General features: G+C 39.5%; 1 protein-coding gene across 2 annotated transcripts in view; it reads right to left on the bottom strand.

The window, feature by feature from the left end:
• scp2a (sterol carrier protein 2a) overlaps positions 1–21,209 on the bottom strand; it is a 39,438-nt gene extending 18,229 nt beyond the window's left edge. For both annotated transcript variants that reach the window (XR_004334370.1, XM_032531525.1), the window contains exons 1-15: positions 21,057–21,209; positions 20,011–20,068; positions 19,797–19,868; positions 18,397–18,528; positions 18,083–18,147; positions 17,396–17,522; positions 17,220–17,283; positions 17,024–17,110; positions 16,291–16,441; positions 14,464–14,611; positions 12,596–12,703; positions 10,998–11,151; positions 9,848–9,944; positions 7,252–7,381; positions 644–723 (exon numbers count right to left, since the gene is read on the bottom strand). Coding sequence is in view for 1 of the 2 variants with exons in the window: in XM_032531525.1 (XP_032387416.1) it covers positions 644–723; positions 7,252–7,381; positions 9,848–9,944; positions 10,998–11,151; positions 12,596–12,703; positions 14,464–14,611; positions 16,291–16,441; positions 17,024–17,110; positions 17,220–17,283; positions 17,396–17,522; positions 18,083–18,147; positions 18,397–18,528; positions 19,797–19,868; positions 20,011–20,068; positions 21,057–21,110 (1,527 nt within the window). In the remaining variant the exon portion in view is untranslated. The remainder of the gene's footprint in view (positions 1–643; positions 724–7,251; positions 7,382–9,847; positions 9,945–10,997; positions 11,152–12,595; positions 12,704–14,463; positions 14,612–16,290; positions 16,442–17,023; positions 17,111–17,219; positions 17,284–17,395; positions 17,523–18,082; positions 18,148–18,396; positions 18,529–19,796; positions 19,869–20,010; positions 20,069–21,056) is intronic.
• Positions 21,210–21,334: the final 125 nt, after the last annotated feature.

Raw genomic sequence — 21,334 nt, 5'->3', positions numbered from 1 at the left:
ATTTACCCATGACTCCGTCTGGAAAATTATTCGCGATTTTGTATTTTTGACCCTCTGAATTTGCCGTTGGACACACCTCCGCATGAGACGGGACCGCATAAGACGGGACGGATGACATGGGACGCTCCAGGCTGCAGCCATACCCGTCTCTGCCGCTCGAAGGCTCTGTACCAATTTTGGTAAAGATGAGCCATTAGGGGGCGCTATAATCAATGTAAACCATTTTGGCCCATTTTATCCCTTCTGAGGTCAAGTGAGTCATATATGACGCCAAACGGCACTTCTGATTCATAATTCATCAAGTAACATAATAATATAACTAGTTGAAACATACTGTCTTTTGGAGCTAAAAACTAACACTTGCCCTATTCTGCTGATGCCTTTGTTGTCTTTTGTATTTGATGTTTTACAAGTTTTTGTAGAAAATAAAATCAGACTGACCAGAGGTTGTCAAAAACCTTTAGGGCTCTGGGACAGATACAAATGCATTGAACCGCCGAGCTCACGCGGCTCACACCTCCATATTTCCTGACGTTTGCCTCCTCACTTAACGCTTTGGGTTCTGCTTTTGCGCAATGTTGATTGTGGATTGACAGTCGTGTGTAGACACCAATCCATGGATGGTTAGTGCTTAACTACGTACCGTTTGTGGGTTCAACTTTCCGGTCATCAGATCCAAAATATCACCGTCACTCATGGATAAGGTGCAGTCTGCCTTTTTACCTAAAAAGGAAAGAAAGGCTTAGTTATTATGGTGAACTTCCATAATATATCAAATCCATCAGAATTACAAATACAGAAGACTTCATGAATTATTTGGACTGAAATCCTTATTCAAGCGATGTGTTGCAACACATCACTGCCTGGATATCTAGTCATGTCCTGTCATTTTTTTGTCTTTTTAATTCATCTTTTTTGTTAATTTATAGCTATTTTATAACCTAATTTGTTTTTGATTTACTTATCTATTTTATCCTTTTTTTTATCCCTTTCTGTTTTATTTTGTTCAATTTAATTATCTGTGTACAACTTATTCTGATCACTGTGTGGGTGTTTTTTGAAGAATAAATTGCTCTTACATTTTCTTGCACATTGACCTTGTCTTCCGTAAAACTAAAATAAATATATGAAAATGAAACAATTAAAACTTCACAGACACAGGAATAAATTCATATTTGCGGTTGCTTAAACACAGATGAAAAGGAATAATATGCAGTATTATCCTAAAAACCAATGTATAGACTAAAACACAAATAATCTCAGTCATCACCTATGACCCCAATAGTGCTGCATGTACACCAAGACACAGAGAAGGCAAATGTTAGTCACCATGTTTACAATGCTCTAAACAGAAAGCACTCCAGAGCCCACTCGCCATTTGGATGAAACGTTCCATTAGTGTCAAAATATGTTGTGTATGGCACATCCAATGCCGTTTCTTTCACTGAAGCTGAAAGCACAATTCAAAAAACGTAATAAAAATGGGCCCTGCTATGTTCTGAGGCTTCCCGAGACAAAATGTCTGAATATCACCATCGGCCTGTAAAAGCAGAATACTTTCTGTCTTCACCCTGAAGAAAACCCTTGGAGTTAAAACACGTAGGTTATCCTTGTCTTATTTTTTAACTTCTATTTACAGTGCCTTGGATGTATTTCAGACTGCAAACCCAAACCATGGACTTCAATTAAAAGTAAGCTTTTTCAATTTATTTTATTCCTACTTGACAACCTGCCCAACTTCGAAAAATACCTGATTTTTTACTACCACACCAACGTCAAGTTTCATCACCCAGTACAGCTGTCCCTATTTTTCTTTACAAATATAGTACTGTCATACCATGTAGGGCAAAAAAACAGATTTCTTTCCATTTCTGAAAATGAGTCAAAAGATGAGGCAATATTAAATTGAGAATGAATTACTTATATCCGGAGAATATCACAGGTTTTTTTTTTTTTTTTTTGGGGGGGGGGGGGGTGTATGAGAGTGTGTGTGTGTGCATGTAGCATAAGTTGTGTGTGTGTGTGTGTGTTGTGTGTGTTGTGTGTGTGGTGTGGGGTGTGTGTGTGTGTGTGTGGTGTGTGTGTGTGTGGGTGTGTGTGTGTGTGTGTAGGCCACAATCAGCTTTAAAAGCAAAATACAACTCCTTTACCCCAATGTTTTATTTATCTTTTGGCAAGATTGCATTGGGCCCCTCCATACCCCTTTTGCAGCGGGTGTTTATTTTGAGCATTTTTCCAGGCCCACAGCCAAAAAGGGGTTTTTCCCAAAAGGGCTGGCTGGTTTCCCCCTTAAATAGGGTGAGAAGCTCTCCCCATAGGATTTGGAAAAGGCTCGCCCTTCCATTAAAAAAAGCCTTGGGGGGGTTTGGACTTTGGTAAGATCCCCCGGGGGCCCCTCCTTAAAAGGAACTCCAGGCAGTCCCTGGGGGGAGACTTTGGGGGAAACCCCTGGACTAGTAAGGGTTTCCCCAGTCGGAATGGTAAGTGGATTGGGAAAGGAAGTTTGGGTCCCCTGCTGGAGTGCTCCCCCTTTTTTTTTTTTTTTTTTTTTCCCCACCCCGGGGGATGCGGAGAAGATGGATGGAGGGGGATTTTTACTTTTTGGTTTTTTTTTGAAACTGCAAGTTACGCAAAATGAAAAGGGATTTTTTTACACGCGCAAAAATTCTGAAGGAACTAGGAGGAACCCCAGCAAACATAAGGGGAAAAATGAAGTGTCGGGAAAGAATACGACAACTTGCGGTGCTCAAAAAAACCAGGGGGGTTTCCAGGGGTGCTCATACTGTGTTTTTTCAAAAAAGGGCTCACCCCCACACCCCAAAATAACGGCGCGAGGGATCGGGTTTTAATGGGTTTTGGGCAGACAGGGAGTTTGAAAAAGGGTAAAAGAAAGGGGGGGAGGGGGGTTGCACTGTATGTGAGTGAAACCCCAGCCTGTGAATTTTAAAAAATTTTCCTGTACCCCTTTGAAGCTGGTATGGGGTTGTTTCCATACTATTTTTGGGCGAGCCCCCTAAAATGACAGTTGACGATTTTACAGAAAAACCTACGATGGGCAAACATTTAATTAGAAACCCCCCGTCCTCCCGGGTGCGATTCAAGTGGTTTTTGGCGAAATTTCTCAATTTAAAGGTTTTGGGATCTTTTAAAAAAAAAACTTTTAGCTATCTAATTGTTTGTTTGAAACTTTTTTTTTAAACCCATTCAAGGACCTTTTTTTTTTTGGTTCTAATTTTAAACCACAGTGTTAATTCGGAGTCTTTCGTTAGCATCTTGTCTATTGTCGTGCGCAATTCACACTGCACTCGGCAAAGTGAGCATGGGAAACCCAAAATTCCCACTCGCTTTGGGGCAGTACACTACATTCTAACCTTGAAAATAGCCCTATTAGGGGCTAACGCGCTGTGTGGGGGCGAAATTTAAAATTGACCCATTTTTCATTTAACGTGGTGCTGTAAAAGTCAAACTCAGTCAGATCTCTGGATCTTGTTATACAGAAGGGAACTTTTCCTTTAACAGAGCGCAGCAAAACCTAAAAACCATTTTTTCTGGTTAAAACAATTCTCGAATTTTGCATGAATAGCATTCAAGAACAAAACTAAGTTTTCAGCCACATAACTATGCGCAAAATTATATTTACACGTAAAATAGCACCCTTTTGAATTAGCTACTGTTGCTAACGTACTTTTAAATCCCTACTTATCCTGTACCCCCCCCAAGGGGGGAACCCTCCCCAAAACCCGGGGTAGTGTTTTACCCGCCTTACCTCCCGGGGCTGACATTTGCAGGAATAAATTTGCATCTGAACGTTTTAAAATTTAGTTTTTTACCCCATTCCCGTTTTGGGTCCGAACGGGGTTTTTGTAAAAAAAGCCCAAAAATTGTGTCCCTAACCAGCCTTGCTGTTTATAGTCGACAAATCACCCTATTTGCACGGGCAGACGGGGCTAAGGTTTTCACTTCTCCCCACAAGAAGTTTTTGGGGTTTAAACCCGTCTTCTGGCCTTTTGTGTGGGTTTGTATGTTCTCCCCGTTTGAGTGGGTTCCTTCCCTTTTTTTTCCTTTTTTTCCCCCCATAAACCATGATCCCAGTAGGGGCTACAGTTAAACAGCCAATTGTAACACTGGCACATTTTTCAGAAAGTTCTAAAGTCATTTCCTAATCAAATAATAATAAAAAATTTTCGGAGAAAACGCAGAAAGCTTCGCCCACATTTCTGTTTAGGTTTAAATTAATTTTGTTAACTAAATTTTTTCTAGCAAAAAAACCCCTTTTCTAGGTTATTTTCCCAAAAATACCACGCTCTCCCTCTCTTCAAAATAGGAAAATTGAGATTTTCCTTGGCATGCTACCAAAGACTTCAAAATTTTAACAGGTTTCCCTCAAATCTCGTCGTCAGCTCATTGGAGGCTCGCAGTAACGTCACCTAAAATGTTTTAATAAGTATGTCTCCTCCAAAAAACAAATTTTTGTTGGGGTTCTTTTTTTAACTTTATGAAATTACCTGTCTATTTATTTTCTAGTCCGTAGAGCGACGCTACCGCAGGGAAGGGGGGAGACTGTACTTCCAATCTGCTCACAAATTTTTTTACGTGCAGTAAAAACGGGAAAAAAAACTTTGAATTTTCCCCTCCAGCGCCCGCAAATGGATTAGGTGGCACAGGGTGGGAACGGCATCAGACGGGGGGCTCTCCCCCCCTGATGTTTTTACAATCAATCGGCCAAACCCCCTCCTACCCCTTTCCCGGGGGTTTACGTCCCCCATAATTTTTTTTTTACCGTTTTTTGATCCCCATGGGGAAATTACAATTTTCACTCTTTTTTGTTTGTAATCATACAACAGGGTTTATACCCCCTGTCAGGCCCCACATAGTGAGTGGGGTTCACGGCTAGCCCCTGAGCGGTTGGGGGGAGTCGGGGCCTTTCAAGAGCACCTGCAGTCCCAAAGGTGAAGGGCCTCTCCCATACCAACCACACCCCTACTTTGGGGCCGAGGGGCTTGAACAGGCGACCCTCCAGTTCCCAACCCATCCCCACGGGTGACTACTGTACTTCCACCTTCTCGCCCCCTCACCCCTCTACCAAACCCCCCACACCGCCTTCTCCCCTCCCCCTCTTTTTCCCATACCCCCCCCTCACTCCCCCCGCCCTACAGCACATTTCTGGCCCCCCACAACTTTTAAGCCCTCCCCCCCCTTTTCAATCCCCCTGGCAAGGTGAGGAACAGCTAAACTTCTTCCCAGCGCAAGGCCGCCAGCCCAGACGGCATCAGCCCGAGGGCCCTGAAGACCTGCGCCAGTCAGCTGTCTGTTGTTCTCCAGCATCTCTTCAACCTGAGCCTGCAGAGGGTGCCACTGCTGTAGAAGATGTCCTGCCTTGTTCTGGTCCCAAGAAGTTGACTCCAACTGGCATCAAGGACTACTGCCCAATGGCTCTCACATCCCATATGATGAAGGTGTGGGATAGGCTGGTCTTGGCCTACCTGAGGCCGCAGGTGAACTCTTCTCTGGACCCTCTACAGTTTGCCTACCATCCTCGTCTGGGAGTGGACGACGCTGTTATCCATCTTCTGCAGCGAGCTCATTTGCACCTGGATGGCAGTGGCGGCAATGTGAGAATGACATTATATGATTTCTCCAGTGCATTCAACACCATCCAGCCGTGCAGTGAGGGGATGTGGGGGGTTGGTAGAATGGTAGAGGAGACATGGGATGGCTGTGAGCTTTACTTGTTAAAAGCAACAGTTCAGCTAATTTGCTTTCTCACGTCTTCCTGGTGTTTGTTTTCTTCTACCCCCAGACCCGGTGATCTCTTTCATCCCTGTCCACACCTCCCATGTTCTGTTGCTGTCTGGCCTCCAGCTTCCTCCTGTAGGAGTCTTTACCCTCCCTCAGTTTCTCCAGCAGTTCGTTCTGCACTTTCCTTAGCTCCTGTCTGTCCCATGACCTTCCGGTGGAGGCTAACGGCCGAGCGCTACAACTACGACTGGAAGCGTGGAACAGATCGTGCAGTAAATCCTTGTAAAACAGGATAATCGTCATCGTGATATCCAATTAATTTGAATTGACGAGTATCACAAGCAAGAAACGTGGTACACAGGTAGGTGTGTGTGTGTGTGTGTGTGTGTGTGTGTGTGTGTGTGTGTGTGTGTGTGTGTGTGTGTGTGTGTGTGTGTGTTGTGCTTTAGTGCGTGTGCGATCTTTGTAGGAGAGAAAAAGCCACATTTAATTATGTCAATAATTGCAGACAAATAGGTTTTATGTTGGTGCATATACATACTGCTACTGAGATGTTAAGGTGCAATGTGTATGAATTTCTCCTATCTAGCAATGAGATCATATATCGCAATAAACTCTCTTCCACTACGCAGGTCAAAGTACGTTTAACAGCTACAGGAGCCCTTAGTCTACAAAAAGCCGGTTTAATGCTCTTTTTAATATCCTTTTTCTCTTTCTGGGTGAAGAAGACTCCTGTTCTTGAAATTTGTGTTTTGAATATGTGTGGTCCTCCATGTTCAAACTTGTCGGGGTCGGAAAGCGACGATACCCATTAGCAGATTAGCAGCTCCTGTGAGTTTATCTTGTGACAGAGAAAATGCAAAAGGTGGAGCAGTATATCTTGTATGTCCCTTGCCGGCTAACGTATTTCAAGATGGCGAATTAATATGGAGCGTCTACCCCAGTTCATGCCAATGGAATTTTTTTTTAAATTTCAAGCCAAGAATTGATGGTGGTGGAAAATATTCAAGAAAAAGGACAGGTTTGTGAACGGGCAACACCAATTTTGATAATGAACAACTAAACGTATTACACACTGGACCTTTAAGTGTGTGGAAATGGGTGGTGAGAAAGAAGTCTTACTGTGTAGAAATTACATATTTTAACAGAAATGTCAGTTTGACAGACAGAGAATTCTGGTATATAAATTCATTGTACATTAAAAGCAAGATTTCTGAGAAACCCTTAGCTCTTTCAGGGACACACACACATATATTTTTTTTTTTACTGTGTACACACACACACACACACACACACACACACACAACCACACACACACACACACACACACACACACACACACACACACACACACACACACACACACACACACACCACACCACACACACACACACACACACACACACACACACACACACCACACACACACACACACACACACACACACACACACACACACGAAACCAAAATAAATGTTATTTGTTATGTTATTTCCTCCGTTGCGATACACACCTGGATCACTGGTGACAGAACCTTTGCCATTTTTCACATCCACAATCCAGGTCGCCTCTTTCCCATCTGGTCCATCCTTCACTATAAAGGCAAACACTCCACCAATTTTCTTGACAAGCTGCTGTCCGTCCTGCAGTGAGTGCAGAAGGTTTTTGAGTTGACATTAAATTGTTGTAGACAACACCACTTGAATAATATACACTCACCGGCCACTTTCTTAGGTACACCTGTCCAACTGCTCGTTAACACTTAATTTCTAAGCAGCCAATCACATGGCGGCAACTCAGTGCATTTAGGCATGTAGACATGGTCAAGAGAATCTCCTGCAGTTCAAACCGAGCATCAGTATGGGGAAGAAAGGTGATTTGAGTGACTTTGAACGTGGCATGATTGTTGGTGCCAGAAGGGCTGGTCTGAGTATTTCAGAAACTGCTAATCTACTGGGATTTTCACGCACAACCATCTCTAGGGTTTACAGAGAATGGTCCGAAAAAGAAAAAAACATCCAGTGAGCGGCAGTTCTGTGGGCGGAAATGCCTTGTTGATGCCAGAGGTCAGAGGAGAATGGCCAGACTGGTTCGAGCTGATAGAAGGGCAACAGTGACTCAAATAACCACCCGTTACAACCAAGGTGGGCAGAAGAGCATCTCTGAACGCACAGTACGTCGAACTTTGAGGCAGATGGGCTACAGCAGCAGAAGACCACATCGGGTGCCACTCCTTTCAGCTAAGAACAGGAAACTGAGACTACAATTTGCACAAGCTCATCGAAATTGGACAATAGAAGATTGGAAAAACGTTGCCTGGTCTGATGAGTCTCGATTTCTACTGCGACAGTCGGATGGTAGGGTCAGAATTTGGCGTCTACAACATGAAAGCATGGATCCATCCTGCCTTGTATCAACGGTTCAGGCTGGTGGTGGTGGTGTCATGGTGTGGGGAATATTTTCTTGGCACTCTTTGGGCCCCTTGGTACCAATTGAGCATCGTTGCAACGCCACAGCCTACCTGAGTATTGTTGCTGACCATGTCCATCCCTTTATGACCATAATGTACCCAACTTCTGATGGCTACTTTCAGCAGGATAATGCGCCATGTCATAAAGCTGGAATCATCACAGACTGGTTTCTTGAACATGACAATGAGTTCGCTGTACTCAAATGGCCTCCACAGTCACCAGATCTCAATCCAGTAGAGCATCTTTGGGATGTGGTGGAACGGGAGATTCGCATCATGGATGTGCAGCCGACAAATCTGCGGCAACTGTGTGATGCCATCATGTCAATATGGACCAAACTCCCTGAGGAATGCTTCCAGCACCTTGTTGAATCTATGCCACGAAGAATTGAGGCAGTTCTGAAGGCAAAAGGGGGTCCAACCCGTTACTAGCATGGGGTACCTAATAAAGTGGCCGGTGAGTGTAGATTAAAGGTCCCATGGCATGAACATTTCACGTTACGTTATTTTTTTAACATTAATATGAGTTCCCCCAGCCTGCCTATGGACCTCCAGGCTAGAACTGGCTGGGTATCCTGCTCTGCCTTTGAGAAAATTGAAGCTGAAGCATGAAAGAATGAAGGGGTGCCGTCAATCCAGGAGTGGGAGTGGGAGATGGCTAGGGTGGCGGCCTATAAACAGTCAAAGTCATAGCTAGGAAATGGAGAAACTACCTGAGTTTTCTGGAGAGTTCCCAAGAAGCTTTGTGCTGGGTAGAGACGTGAATGATGGGTTTATGGTGCTATTTATACACGTTTATTTTGTTTTTGGTTGGGTTTTATTATGGTTTATAAATGGTGTTGAATATTGTAGTTACTATGTCATCCATCTTGATTTTTGTCTGGGTGGATGGTGATGACGTAGGGGGGGGGGGGGGGGTTTCAAGTCCAACAAGAGGTTGCTCTGATTCACCTTACTGCATGAAGAAAAAGATTCAATAAAAAGGCGGGTAAACTGGCTTTTTGCACGAGCTGCAACCATCTCTTAATAAAGGCCATAAAACACTGAAGCAGCATCTGAAAGCATGGCATTTTCTCAATACTTCAAAGTACAGTACAACCCTAGCAGTGTACTAGTGACTTCAAAAAGGTAAAGATAAGCCATTTTCTGTCATGTAACCATATGGTATATCTGCAATGCACCACAGCTCTATACAAGCAAAAGAAGAGATAAAGCATCACATAATCAGGACAAGGGACTTTTGACTAATTCACTTTAAATGAAAAAACTTATGCATGCTGTAAGAGTTTCAAAAGATCAGATTTCTGTTCATGTCGGTAACTGCATGCCTAATGTTAAAATATAAAATAATCTGTAAAAAGGTTGGTAAACTAAAATTACATCTAATGTGTTTAATAACATTGTAAAAAATAAATAATTTGCCCTCTGGGATTAATAAAGTATGTTTTCTTCTTCTTTTCATTTTATGGTGACATTTGCATAACATGGAATGATCATTCCACTAAAAAGAAGAAAATGGAAAGTTAATAAATCTGTGGATGCATTTAATTAGATTAAAACCAACTCTTCCACAGGATTCAAACACAGTACCTAGATTAAGGTGTTAGGGGGATGTTTTTGTGACATTGTGCTGCTATACCTCCTGTAGACGTTTTTCTATCTCTTTGAAGACAGGGTAAGCTTTAAACCCATCGAGACCGTCGAATGAGCTGGTGGGAACTGTACCTATCTTGGAACTGTGGAAAGCAGAAAGAACAGCTAGATATCAAGAACTCAATATATACAAAAAGGACTTTAGCTGTATAAAGCAATATAATAAGCACAAGGCTTCTTGACCTGTCCCATCACATTTATTATTTTTCCATTATCTGGATTGTACATGCAATCTTTTATGTGTGCAAATAAAATAAATAAATAAAGCATAGCATTGTAATGTATCTACAGCACAAGGCTAAATAACGAAGAGAAGAACTGTAGTAGTAAAATTAGAGCGTGACCGATATATCGGCCGATAATTAGGCATCGGTATCAGCATTTATAATGGCTTATAAAACAAAAACAATATCTTATTTATATATATATATATATATATATATATATATTTATTTATTTATGAGCATAGTTATTTCACCAGACAGCACTCTACAACGTCCCTTTTGGCGACACTGATTATTTTTTGTTATTATTTTTGTTCACATGACCTAGTTTCCTATCTTGATATTCATATCTATTTTATTTATCAGAACTTTAAAATATTTTGATGTTCCTCTGTTCTGTTGTGGCAATAAAACAAATTATTATTATATTATTTTAGTGAGAACTCACATATAACTACAAATAAATAATGTTAGAGAAATCTGTATATGCTTTGTTATGTAAATGTGTTGTATTTATATAGCGCTTTTCTAGTCTTAACTACTACTCAATGCGCTTTTACATAGTACAGGATACATTCATGCGTTTCTTGAATTTTTTTAAATATATATATATATATATATATATATATATATATATATATATATATATATATATATATATATATATATATATATATATATATAGGCTGATACACATCAGAATATTGGATTTTTAAACAACCAAATATTTGTATTGGTACTGGCCTTAAATTCCTAAGTAAAATGCAGAAACTGATCTAATTCCTCTGGCGTGTTAGTCAGCAGTAGCTTACCTGCATTTTAGAGCCTGAAAACAATGATCACTTATTAAACATATGCTACACAAAGTATATAAGGGAACTAAAAACAAATAGTTTGAAAGTACTTCCTCACCTGGCCTCCTGAGGGAATCCCAACCTGTAGAGAGTGACAACCACAGCTCCTCCTAAGCCAATGTTGTGTTGCAATGCCACTTTTGCCCCTGGGACCTGTCTCCTGTCTGCCTGCCCTCGGAGCTGCCAGCACAGCTCTGCACACTGGGCCAGACCTAAGAGGCACAAGGAGGGAGAGAAGTAAAAAGGTGAGGGTGAGGGGACTTGTAAAGGGGGATGTTATATTTGGGTGGCGTGAGTTCCTGGCAATGTAATTTATGGCTGATGAAGCTGTAAAAGCCTGAAGCATTAAATAAAGTGAGGAAGACAAAAACAAGTGAAAAGGTTCAGGTATCATTATTAATTATTAACAAAAAGCCCCTCAATTTTTCTATTTCATAAAACACATTTTTTTTAACACAATTTAAATCAGCATTTGCTGGGTTTTTTGGGTTATTTGGGGGGCAGCAGAAACAAGCAGTAAACAACACTGACGTAGTCTGACCTTATAAAGTTGAGAATACTGGCAAACTGTTGCTTATTTTAAAAAAAATCAGCAGACAGTCCAACATTCATTTGGAGTGGTGCTAATAGTCACCTAATGCATTTGAGACAACATTTCAATCTTCTTTTAGCTCTCTTTTTGGTCTCCGCCAACTCCTGAGAAAAGAGTCAGTTTCTTGAGCTGCTAAATGCCCCAACATGTTCACCAGCTAGTTGCTTACTTTCTCTGTCTGACATTTGGTGCGGGTCGGCTAGCATACATTAGAGCTTTTCTGCTAAAACAGCTGCCTTTAGCGGCCGGAAAAAATGCTGATGATAGGTGTGAGAGTTCACCAAAACGGTAAATTTTCTAAATGAAAGAAGCTAAAACGCTTTGTAGAGCTAAGGGGAACTGTAAAGTTAGGTGATCGTCACTCTAAGCTACCCCTTTCACATTACATACTGTATAGTCATTTGATACAGTTGTGACAAAATATTATGTTCCTACTGTATACTGTATGTCTAGCCGCCAGTGACCGAGAACTCATGCTAATGCCACAGCACACTAGTTATCTTTGCTGCTCTAATTTAAAAATATCTACAAAGATGTTGAGAAGAGAAAAATGTAGTTTTAACTCATACGCATTGAGTTGCAGTCAATACTTTTCTTGCGGATGATCCTTAAACACCCAACACTGAGTATGGCTACAATCTCGCCACACGTCTTGGCCTCCAAGTGAAGACACTAAAGAATTATGCAAGTGTTAAACGCAATATCTTCACTGAGAGGGGTGACAAATTGACTCTTGATCTGGAAACTCCTTAATCTCAGCAGGGACAGCACTTGCATCAACATTATAGTTAAGTATTTCTTCCACTCTGCTTAATCAGTTTTTTGCATTTCTCCATTATCCCTATAAGCTAAATGACATAAGAGCAAAATCGTCTGTAGTGTTTCTTTCACATTCTCCCGCACTCTTCTAATCTGAGGACTTGTCTCAGTGAAATCCATATGGTGGCATATGCCACCTAGTGGCCACTGTGGAGGTTGTTTGGCAAAGTTTAAAGATATACACCAGTGTGCACATGACAATAAATTTATAGAGCCTTTCATCAAGAGTTAGAGGCTTGGCCTACCTGTGGCGCCCAGAGGATGTCCTTTAGAGATGAGACCACCACTGGGGTTGACAACAAACTTGCCTCCATATGTGTTGTCCCCTCTGTCAATCATCTCTCCTGCTTTACCTGCAGAGGTTGTGAAACACACAGGAAGATCACACACAGTACACAGTGAAATCTACAGCACAATTTTATGACATGGTTATTTGATATTATCAGTACATGCATGCTATTATCAACAAACAAGGCTTTGTTTGTATAGCACATTTTATATTAAATGTGATTCATAAAAATCATATAAAGGATAAATTAAAACATTTACAAGTGAATACATAAAAGAGAAAATAAATTAAAGCAACATTTTTCTGAATAATTTAATTGTATGTCTATTTTGTAAGGAAGATATAAGAAAGGATATTCAAATAATAAGTTCCTTAAAATAAAAAAGAAATAAAACAAATATTATGAAGTTGGTCTGACGTTTGTTGTTATGTAAAATGGAACTTTGAAAAGTATGTCTTCTATCTTTTTCCCTAGACCCCAGGAAGGCACCATGTAGGGACAATAACATATTATACTAATATGAGTTGATGAATGTTAACCAAATGTTGAAGAAAAAAAAAACATATTCTTCATGCCTGACACATTCTTGCTAAGTGTGAAAATATCTAAATGTAATTATAGTTTCAGTCACTCATACATGAAATCAGAATGTTCCATCTCAGACTACAAAGCTTTTTAAAATGATCCCCAGAGTGGATGTATTGGTCACGCTTCGATTGTAGTGTAATAAGGAAAACTGAGCTGTTCAACACTGATGAAGCTGTCAGCTTTTTAAGTGGTCGGGTGCTTCTGTGCAGCAGCAACATTTAGAGGCCAACTTTCTGTTGGCTCCAACTCCCCATGAGCACTCATTTGCTAATGTCAACAAAGCTGACCATACAATAAGAGTTTTTTTCTTTTTTTAATATCCCCTGTGTAGTGTGGAAACAGGCTTTTAACAGATGTAATTTTTTTTAGTAGTTCTGAATCCCTCTTGAGGGAGATACCCTTAGTTCCTGCATGTACAACAGTCCTGTCATGCCTGTATTGTTTAGTATATCTGTGGCATTTCTAGATCACGTCCGTTTTTGGCCATTTTACTTCTGAACACAAGCCAGGGAAGGAGGTAGTGAGTCCTAAGACTACTCACTTGAAGTGTGTAGTGTAGTTGAAGAGATGAGATGATGTGGTTTGTGTTGATGATTTTGATGATGATGTTGATGATGATGTAGATAATGATGGCTTTGTTTCTAATGTTGACGATTTTGTTATGATGGCAGATTGAAGATGGCACATGGCATATGTATTCATTTGGTCATATTTTATTGTTATTTATTCTATCTGCCTTGGTATTTTCTGAGGATGCTATTGAAGCTTTGCTTTGTACACCGTGAAAATGTGAATGTCGAACACTAATGACTACGGTTTTTGGACTTTTTTGCCCACTTGTATTGAGGAAACCTCCCCACCTCCTTACTGTACTGTATGTAATTTTTTATGTATTGGATGTCTTGCTGTAAAACCAATTGCCCTATGGGGGAAAAAATAAAGTTGAAAGTTCTTTGCCTCAGAGCAAAAATGTCAAAATTAGGGGCTGCTCTAAAAACTATTGGCTCACACTAAGCTCAGCATCCCTATAGGAAAAACTTAAATTTGAATATCTGCAGTTACCCAATATAAAAATAAAATCAATAAGGACATTCCTATTCAATGTCTTCTCCTGAAAGTAGAAACTTAAATTTAGGTGGAAGAACGACAGTGGAAGTTGTCACCATTCCTGCTCTAACAGCCAAGTTTTAAAATAGCTTGGGGATAAAGTAGGATTTGAAGACCTGCAGTCTTACCCTCTGGACACAGCCCCAGAGCCTCATAGGTGATAAGCTCATTGGCTGAGAAGCAGTCATGCAGCTCGACCACATCAACATCACTGGGCTTCAGACCTGCAGCTTCATAACACTTTTTTGCAGCCGACTGAGACATGTCATATCCCACCTGAATAGCACAAAAACAACGGGATACTCATTAAAGCAAACAAGTGTATAATAATAAGGTTTCTTGTTAGGTCCCAACACTTAATACTGTTAGAAGGGGTAAAACTACAGCTGATAACTATAAAAACAAGACCGAACCTTCAATCCAGGTCATGCATCGACTATATAGCTTCCATTTTCATAATGGGATATGTTGATATTACAAAGAATTTGTTAACAGGTTGTTGTTTTTCTACATTCAAGTTTTACTGCATTTTTAAGTTTATCATCTTCCATAGAATTGCCATCAGAAATCAAATGACCCAAATATTTTGCTGCTGCCAAACCCTATTAAATATCAGTTTCCCCTCAGCTTTAAATAATGAATTATTACAAATTGGACAAGAAGACATTGCCAGAAATAGGAAGATGGCTATTAAATTCTTTGGCTATATTACATTAATTAAGGGTTTACTAATATTTCTATTACATTTAAGGTGGTACCACAAACAGCCAAACACAATGGATTTGTTATTTTCTGCAATGATCTTTTGCTCCAACCAGCCCTAACTACTGGCCTTCATATTGTTGTGTCCTTATATGCCCATGAAAACCACTTCTTCAATCTATATGAATTCAAGATGAAACCACTTTCAAGACATAAAACTGACTTTGTGGAAAAAAGGTGCAAATAGCCTTTGCCTGGTTTGGCAACAGGGGACATCACAGCAGACATCATTCTGTGTGGCTCTGTTAGATCAACAACAATGTCACTATAAATAAAGTGAGGAAGGGGATCAGTACATCTTGAAAACATTGATAAAACCCCAGTGCTGTAACAGTGGTCCCCAGGTGCTTTTCTAAAAGCCAACATCTTGATTGCAGCCTTTCATCTCTGACTCTGAAACACCTCTCTCTAAATATTCTGTCTCTGTTTCTTTTAATAGATATATTTGTATTGAAACAAAACATCAACTTTAAGGACTATTTAGAGTTAGACTATTACAGGGTGTTTTCAAGACTTGCACTTCCCCATATCTGAAGAATAAAGTCGGTTTCATGTCTGTGGAAAAATTCTAAAGAGACTCTCACCAATAACACAAAAACTGACTGGCTGCAAAATAAGTTACATGTTGGTCTCATTTGTAGTTATAATGCAGCAAATTATAATTGGACTAGCAAAAGAAAGAACTACAACCCCACAGAATTTGAAAAAATGAGCATAACGAGGTAGCACTGCATGGATAAAGGAAAATTAATTAAAAATGATTTAAATGATGATTTAAGTGAATTCAAGACTTTTTAAGGCCCTGTATTAAAAAGTGTCAAATTTATTTGCTGGTGAATAGCAGGAATCAAGGACTTATTCTCCATTTGTTTCAGCTAGGGCTATCATTTTGGCAATCATTTATCATTTATCAACACTCAAAGTCTGTATAGTGCAAATTACGTTTCTTAATGCAATACAGCTTGCAAGTTTGTGTTAGGGAGTAGTACCAACTTGCGTAGTTCAGCAATCGGTGTGTTTTCTTACATATATCTTTCCCTATTGTTGGCTGTAACGTAGCTACAAGTCTCCTCCCCAAACAAAGTACTATTAAACTTCTTTTATTTTATTATATGTAGATCCAGAAAAGGGGAGAATGGTATAAACACAGTTTGCTTGTCAAAAGACAAACTTTGTAAATGACAATTTCTTACCATCTTGATGCAGCTGTTTTCTTCAAATGTGGAGGCAAGGTCAGTCACCATCTCCTGGGCCACAATCTCCACTGCCTGGTTCTCCAGATGGTGTTTCCTGACAAAGGCCTCGCTGGCCAAAACTGCTGCTCCGGCACCATCTGATGTAGGGCTAACAAGAGAAGAAGAGCACGACAAGCCTACATGACATGGTGTTAGGAACTGAAGCAATTATTAGGGCTGTACGGAATAGTTCCAAGCTTCATTCATAAGTTGACGTTTGAATTTTCAATCTATCAGCACCATAAATAAAATTTACATAACCACAATTACAAAATCTATTTTGGCTCTTGGCACCATTATAGTAAATGGTAATAGTAATCATTAAAAAAAAACACATGAATTTGAAATTCAAGGTTTTCAAATTAATTATTAATTGTGGTCAAGTTTTTTTAAATAAAACATGACAAAGTAAGTTATTTCTATTTGATCTAAACTGCTAGAAATGTGTGGAATTTAATTTTTTTTTACAGATTAGAAGCTTCTATTGAGGTTTTCAAATGAAGCTTTGAATGTAAAAAAGAAAGAAATTACTTTTGGCACAGTCCTAGCAGTTATGATCAATAACTCTGCACTTCGATCAAATAGAAAGAATGCTGCTTGCTAGCTTCTGTCCTGAAACAGTCAACTCAAGGCAGAATGATAAATTTACTTTCAAAAGACATCACTGGCTGGAAATCAGTGAGGCTCTTACCAACACTGCAGCAGAGTAAGGAAGTCAAACACCTTCCTGGAGTTAATCACCTGCTCCAAACTGTACTCATCCTGGAACTGGGAATACCTATATCCATGTAGACACACATATTCACACACAAACTTGAATAAAATAATAATTCAAAGATTTTTTTTAAAGAAGTAATCATTTGTTTTAAAAGTTAACTCTGTCTTACGGGTTGTTGGTGGAATGCTTGTGGTTTTTCCAGGCAATTTTGGCAAAGTGTTCCGGTTTAGTGCCTTGAAAGAGATTAAAACTCATGACCTCCATGCAAGATACAACCATCACTATGACGATCACATTTAAGACCTTGTAAGCTGTTTCTGTATCTAAAACACAGCCAGCATGTACCATATTTCTCCATGTGCTCCCTGCCAGCATTGCCAAACATCTGTGGTGCTGCTGGAGCTGCCACCATCCCGTAGCGGTTGATCATCACCTCCATGTGCTTGTCCATGGGATTGGTCCTGTCCATATACTAGAAACAAGTACATTTTAATTACTTGCTTGGTTTTTCCCCTTGTAAAAAAGAAAGCCAACATAAGTGGAGAATGATCTGTACTGTGGTATACGTTGATGTTAGATAATGATATATTTTGTGTGTTTTGGTAACAACTAAACAAGAAATTTATTTTTGACTAACTGCTCAGCCTACTTGTGTTTTAAGTTTACTTTTACAAAAGTAGACCTCTTCATTATAATCTCTACCCCTTATCTACTCTACCCCTCCTGCTCCGCTGCTATAGGAAGTGACTCAATAGCAAACAGCTGTTAGTGAAAACCTTTAAAAAGAGCACAGAGGTTCATTACTTCAGACTTTTCTGGGTGCAGCCACACTAAGTTGTTTATCAATGAGGTGTATTTCTCTGAGGACAAATGCAGACCCCAGCTGATATTTCTTCTTTTCCAACTATGCTAACTAAGGGGTGGACACAATATTAACAACACCTGTATAGTGTATTGAAAGATATTGTTAAGTGTTATTCTGTTCACCTCCTCTACATCCAGTACGACAACCCACAGCAAATAGTTTTATACCTTTGAGGACAAAGAGCCCTTCTCCATCCTCTCAAACCCGAGGGCAAGCACACAGTCAGCAAGACCTGCAAAAGGAGATGAGAAGTGGTCAAAGAGTGGATTTTACGGTCTAAGGTAAATAATAGATAATGGGTTTAATCTTCAGAAATCATTTGAGAAGTTTCTATGGACAGTGCAATACTTTTCTCTGTTGTGAAAATGTGTCATTATTAGAATCCATTAAAACGACACTGAGCTCTCTACAGCCTCCTTTTTTTAAAGTATAGACTTTAGATTTTAGGTTTATCATTTTTACGGTGTCCCACTCAACTTACCTCCCTGGACAAGCTGGCGAGCCATGAAGAGTGCAGTGGAGCCTGTGGAACAGTTGTTGTTGACGTTGATGATGGGGATCCCGGTCAGGCCGAGGCTATGGTAAATGGCCCTCTGCCCACAGGTGGAGTCACCTGAGGGAATAAGGTAGGGGAGAATTTGTTATTCCTTATTAATTTTTACTTTTTTACCAAGATAATTACAATATGAGAGAATTGTTTTTATTAATGACCAAAAGCATTTTACTTAACCTTCCTGTTGTCCTCGGGTCAAATTTGACCCGGTTTCAAAGTTGCTACATCAAAAATATTGTTTTCTTTCAAGCAAAGTGCACCCAAAATAACATGGATGGTTCCATACAACGCTCTGCACAAGTAAAATGAATGATCAGTTCACTACTTGCATTCAATTTTGGGTGTTTTATAACATTTTATATCATTTGAAAAAAAACAGTGAAATGGTTTCTTCACAGTATCCTGACTAAACTTTGACAGTCTGATCATCCACTCAATTGTAACTATTTGTCAAAATAATTCATAACTTCAGCTTTTTTAATACAAAAAAATAAAGTATAATTTCCTATAAATGTGATTAATTGACCATAAATTATGAAATATTATAAAATTAGTGGTAATAACTAAGGAGAAAAGAAGAAAAAATAAGAGAAAAAGTTTAGAGAGAAAAAGCACTTTATGGGCAAAAAAAATATTAGAGAGAAAAACTTTTCAAACCAATGGCAAAAAATATATTTGAGACTAAAAAAAGTTTAAATATAAATTTGAAAAAGGAAAAAAAATCTCTCAAAATACTTTTTAAACTCAAATATATATTTTTTTGCTATCAGAGTGAAAAAGAAATCCTCTAAAAAAGTCTTTGCTCTCAATCAGACTGTATTTATTTATATATATATATATAATATATTTATTTATTTAATTTATTTATATATATATATATTTTAACGGTCTATGCTCTCGATGCAATTTTTTTGCTCTTGTCTCAGGATTTTTCTCTCAATAAATAAAAAATAATATATTGAAAATAACGTCATGTGCGGGGCCACGTTCCTATTGGCCAGTTGGGTGAGCACCGTCTTGTCTTGGGAGTCCATCTGAATCATTGCACCATTGTCACCGGCACATATGCGCTGCCTTAGTCGAGTGCAGAAGCTAGCATTAGTTAACCAGCAGCCAGCTGTTTTTGATATTACTGAATGTCCATTACATTCAAGCCATTGCCAAATTAGTTTCTACAAAGCTAATTAAGACTATCAGCTCCACACTACTCTCTGTATTTGTCAATATGGCTGACTTCGCGGTCACGGAAGGCTTGTATAATGTGGACGCGCCAACAGTTTTGTTGTCATAACCTTAGAATTCCTCATGGGGTGGCAACAACATCTTACCATAGACGTATCCTACACAGGCTTGTTCAATGGCAGAATATGGGACACCGGCATCTGCTAGGGCCTTCTGACCTAAAATAAGATATAGACATAGAGTAATAAAACACTTTGTTGTTGTGTTATGCAACAAGAGCCAGAAACAAGATTTCACAGATATTCACATATGGTATCTTTTGATTGACGGAACAATGTTCATATTCAGAAAGATAGGCACCTGCTTCCTTGGCCATGTCAGGGTAATCATAGTCGCCTCGGGCTCCAGGCTTGTCAAACTGCAGGGAAATACAGAAAAGTGAGAGACAGACTCTACAACATGCTTATGTTCACTTTGGATTTTACTCTTCTCATGTACAGAAACAGTACATGAGAACAGTTTTGCATTACTAAACACTCAACGTTTTTGTTGCCAACCTTACCCATTATATTTGATCAAGCTGTACTTTTATGTTATGATGACCTTGACTTGCAAATTAAGTTGAAATGATTAGTTGATTGTCAATGAAATAATAGGCTAGTTTTTTGATAGTCAATTAGTCTGAAACAACAAAAGTACATTTCCAGGATAAAGCCATTGGCATGTACATGAACAGGGACAAAGGGACATTTCTTTAAGTGTTATGTAATTGTGATGGGCATGGTCAACATTCAAAGGCCTGGAACTTGCCTTTACTTGCCATTTACACTTGCAACTTGAAACTATGATACTTGACAGAATAAACCATAGATATTCAATATATTTGCGTGAAACTAATTAAACAGCTTTGGAGCTACAGTTCATAATGTTAACAGTCTGCTGAGGTGATGACCCAAAGCACAGTTTGTAACTCTGCTGGCCATGAACTATGGACTCACATGTCGGCAGGAGATACAGAGCCAAGTATGTCGAGCAGTTAACCAACAATTTTTGAAACTAAAAATAAAATTACTTAAAAACTAAAAACTGAAACAATGTTCATTGTTTGGTCTAACTTAGCAAGTTAATGTTTACAATGTGTAACGTTAGGGTCAGTCGTGACAGATCTAGGAGTTGGTTTACACAATTTGAGCACAATTAATGCCCAACTTAACGGCTGTTACCAGTTCACTATACCATGGCCTGCTAGATAACTAACAAAACAAACTTTTATTTTTAAGAGGAACATGTTGGACAATGTTATATGAACTGCCAACTATGGAGTTAGCCAACTATCCTAGCCTCAAGTCTTACATAAGGTTGTTTATGTCGTCTTGAGGTTCGAGACAAATATTAAATAATATTACCTTTGTCATGCCCACGCCGATAACAAACACCCTGCTCTTTCTGGTCAGTGCCATGGCTGTTTTTCTTCAGCAGCAGGTCCACAAAGACAGTCACAGTTGAAAGCAGTGGCAGCGACAGGATCCACCTTCTCTAGCGAGAGCAATGGAATGACGACATCCGCCGCGTCATTATGCGATGTCCCGCCCCTCTCCCCATTATTACGGGACGGACGGTTGCGATTGGTTTAACGAAATACAACGAAGCCTTTTTTTTCCCCTATCCCAGAATACCGGTAGAC

This window comes from Etheostoma spectabile, chromosome 12 (genome assembly GCF_008692095.1).
Source record: "Etheostoma spectabile isolate EspeVRDwgs_2016 chromosome 12, UIUC_Espe_1.0, whole genome shotgun sequence".
NCBI lineage: Eukaryota > Metazoa > Chordata > Actinopteri > Perciformes > Percidae > Etheostoma > Etheostoma spectabile.
The sequence above is the reverse complement of the archived record's forward strand: the minus strand, read 5'-3'. Positions and strand labels throughout refer to the sequence as shown.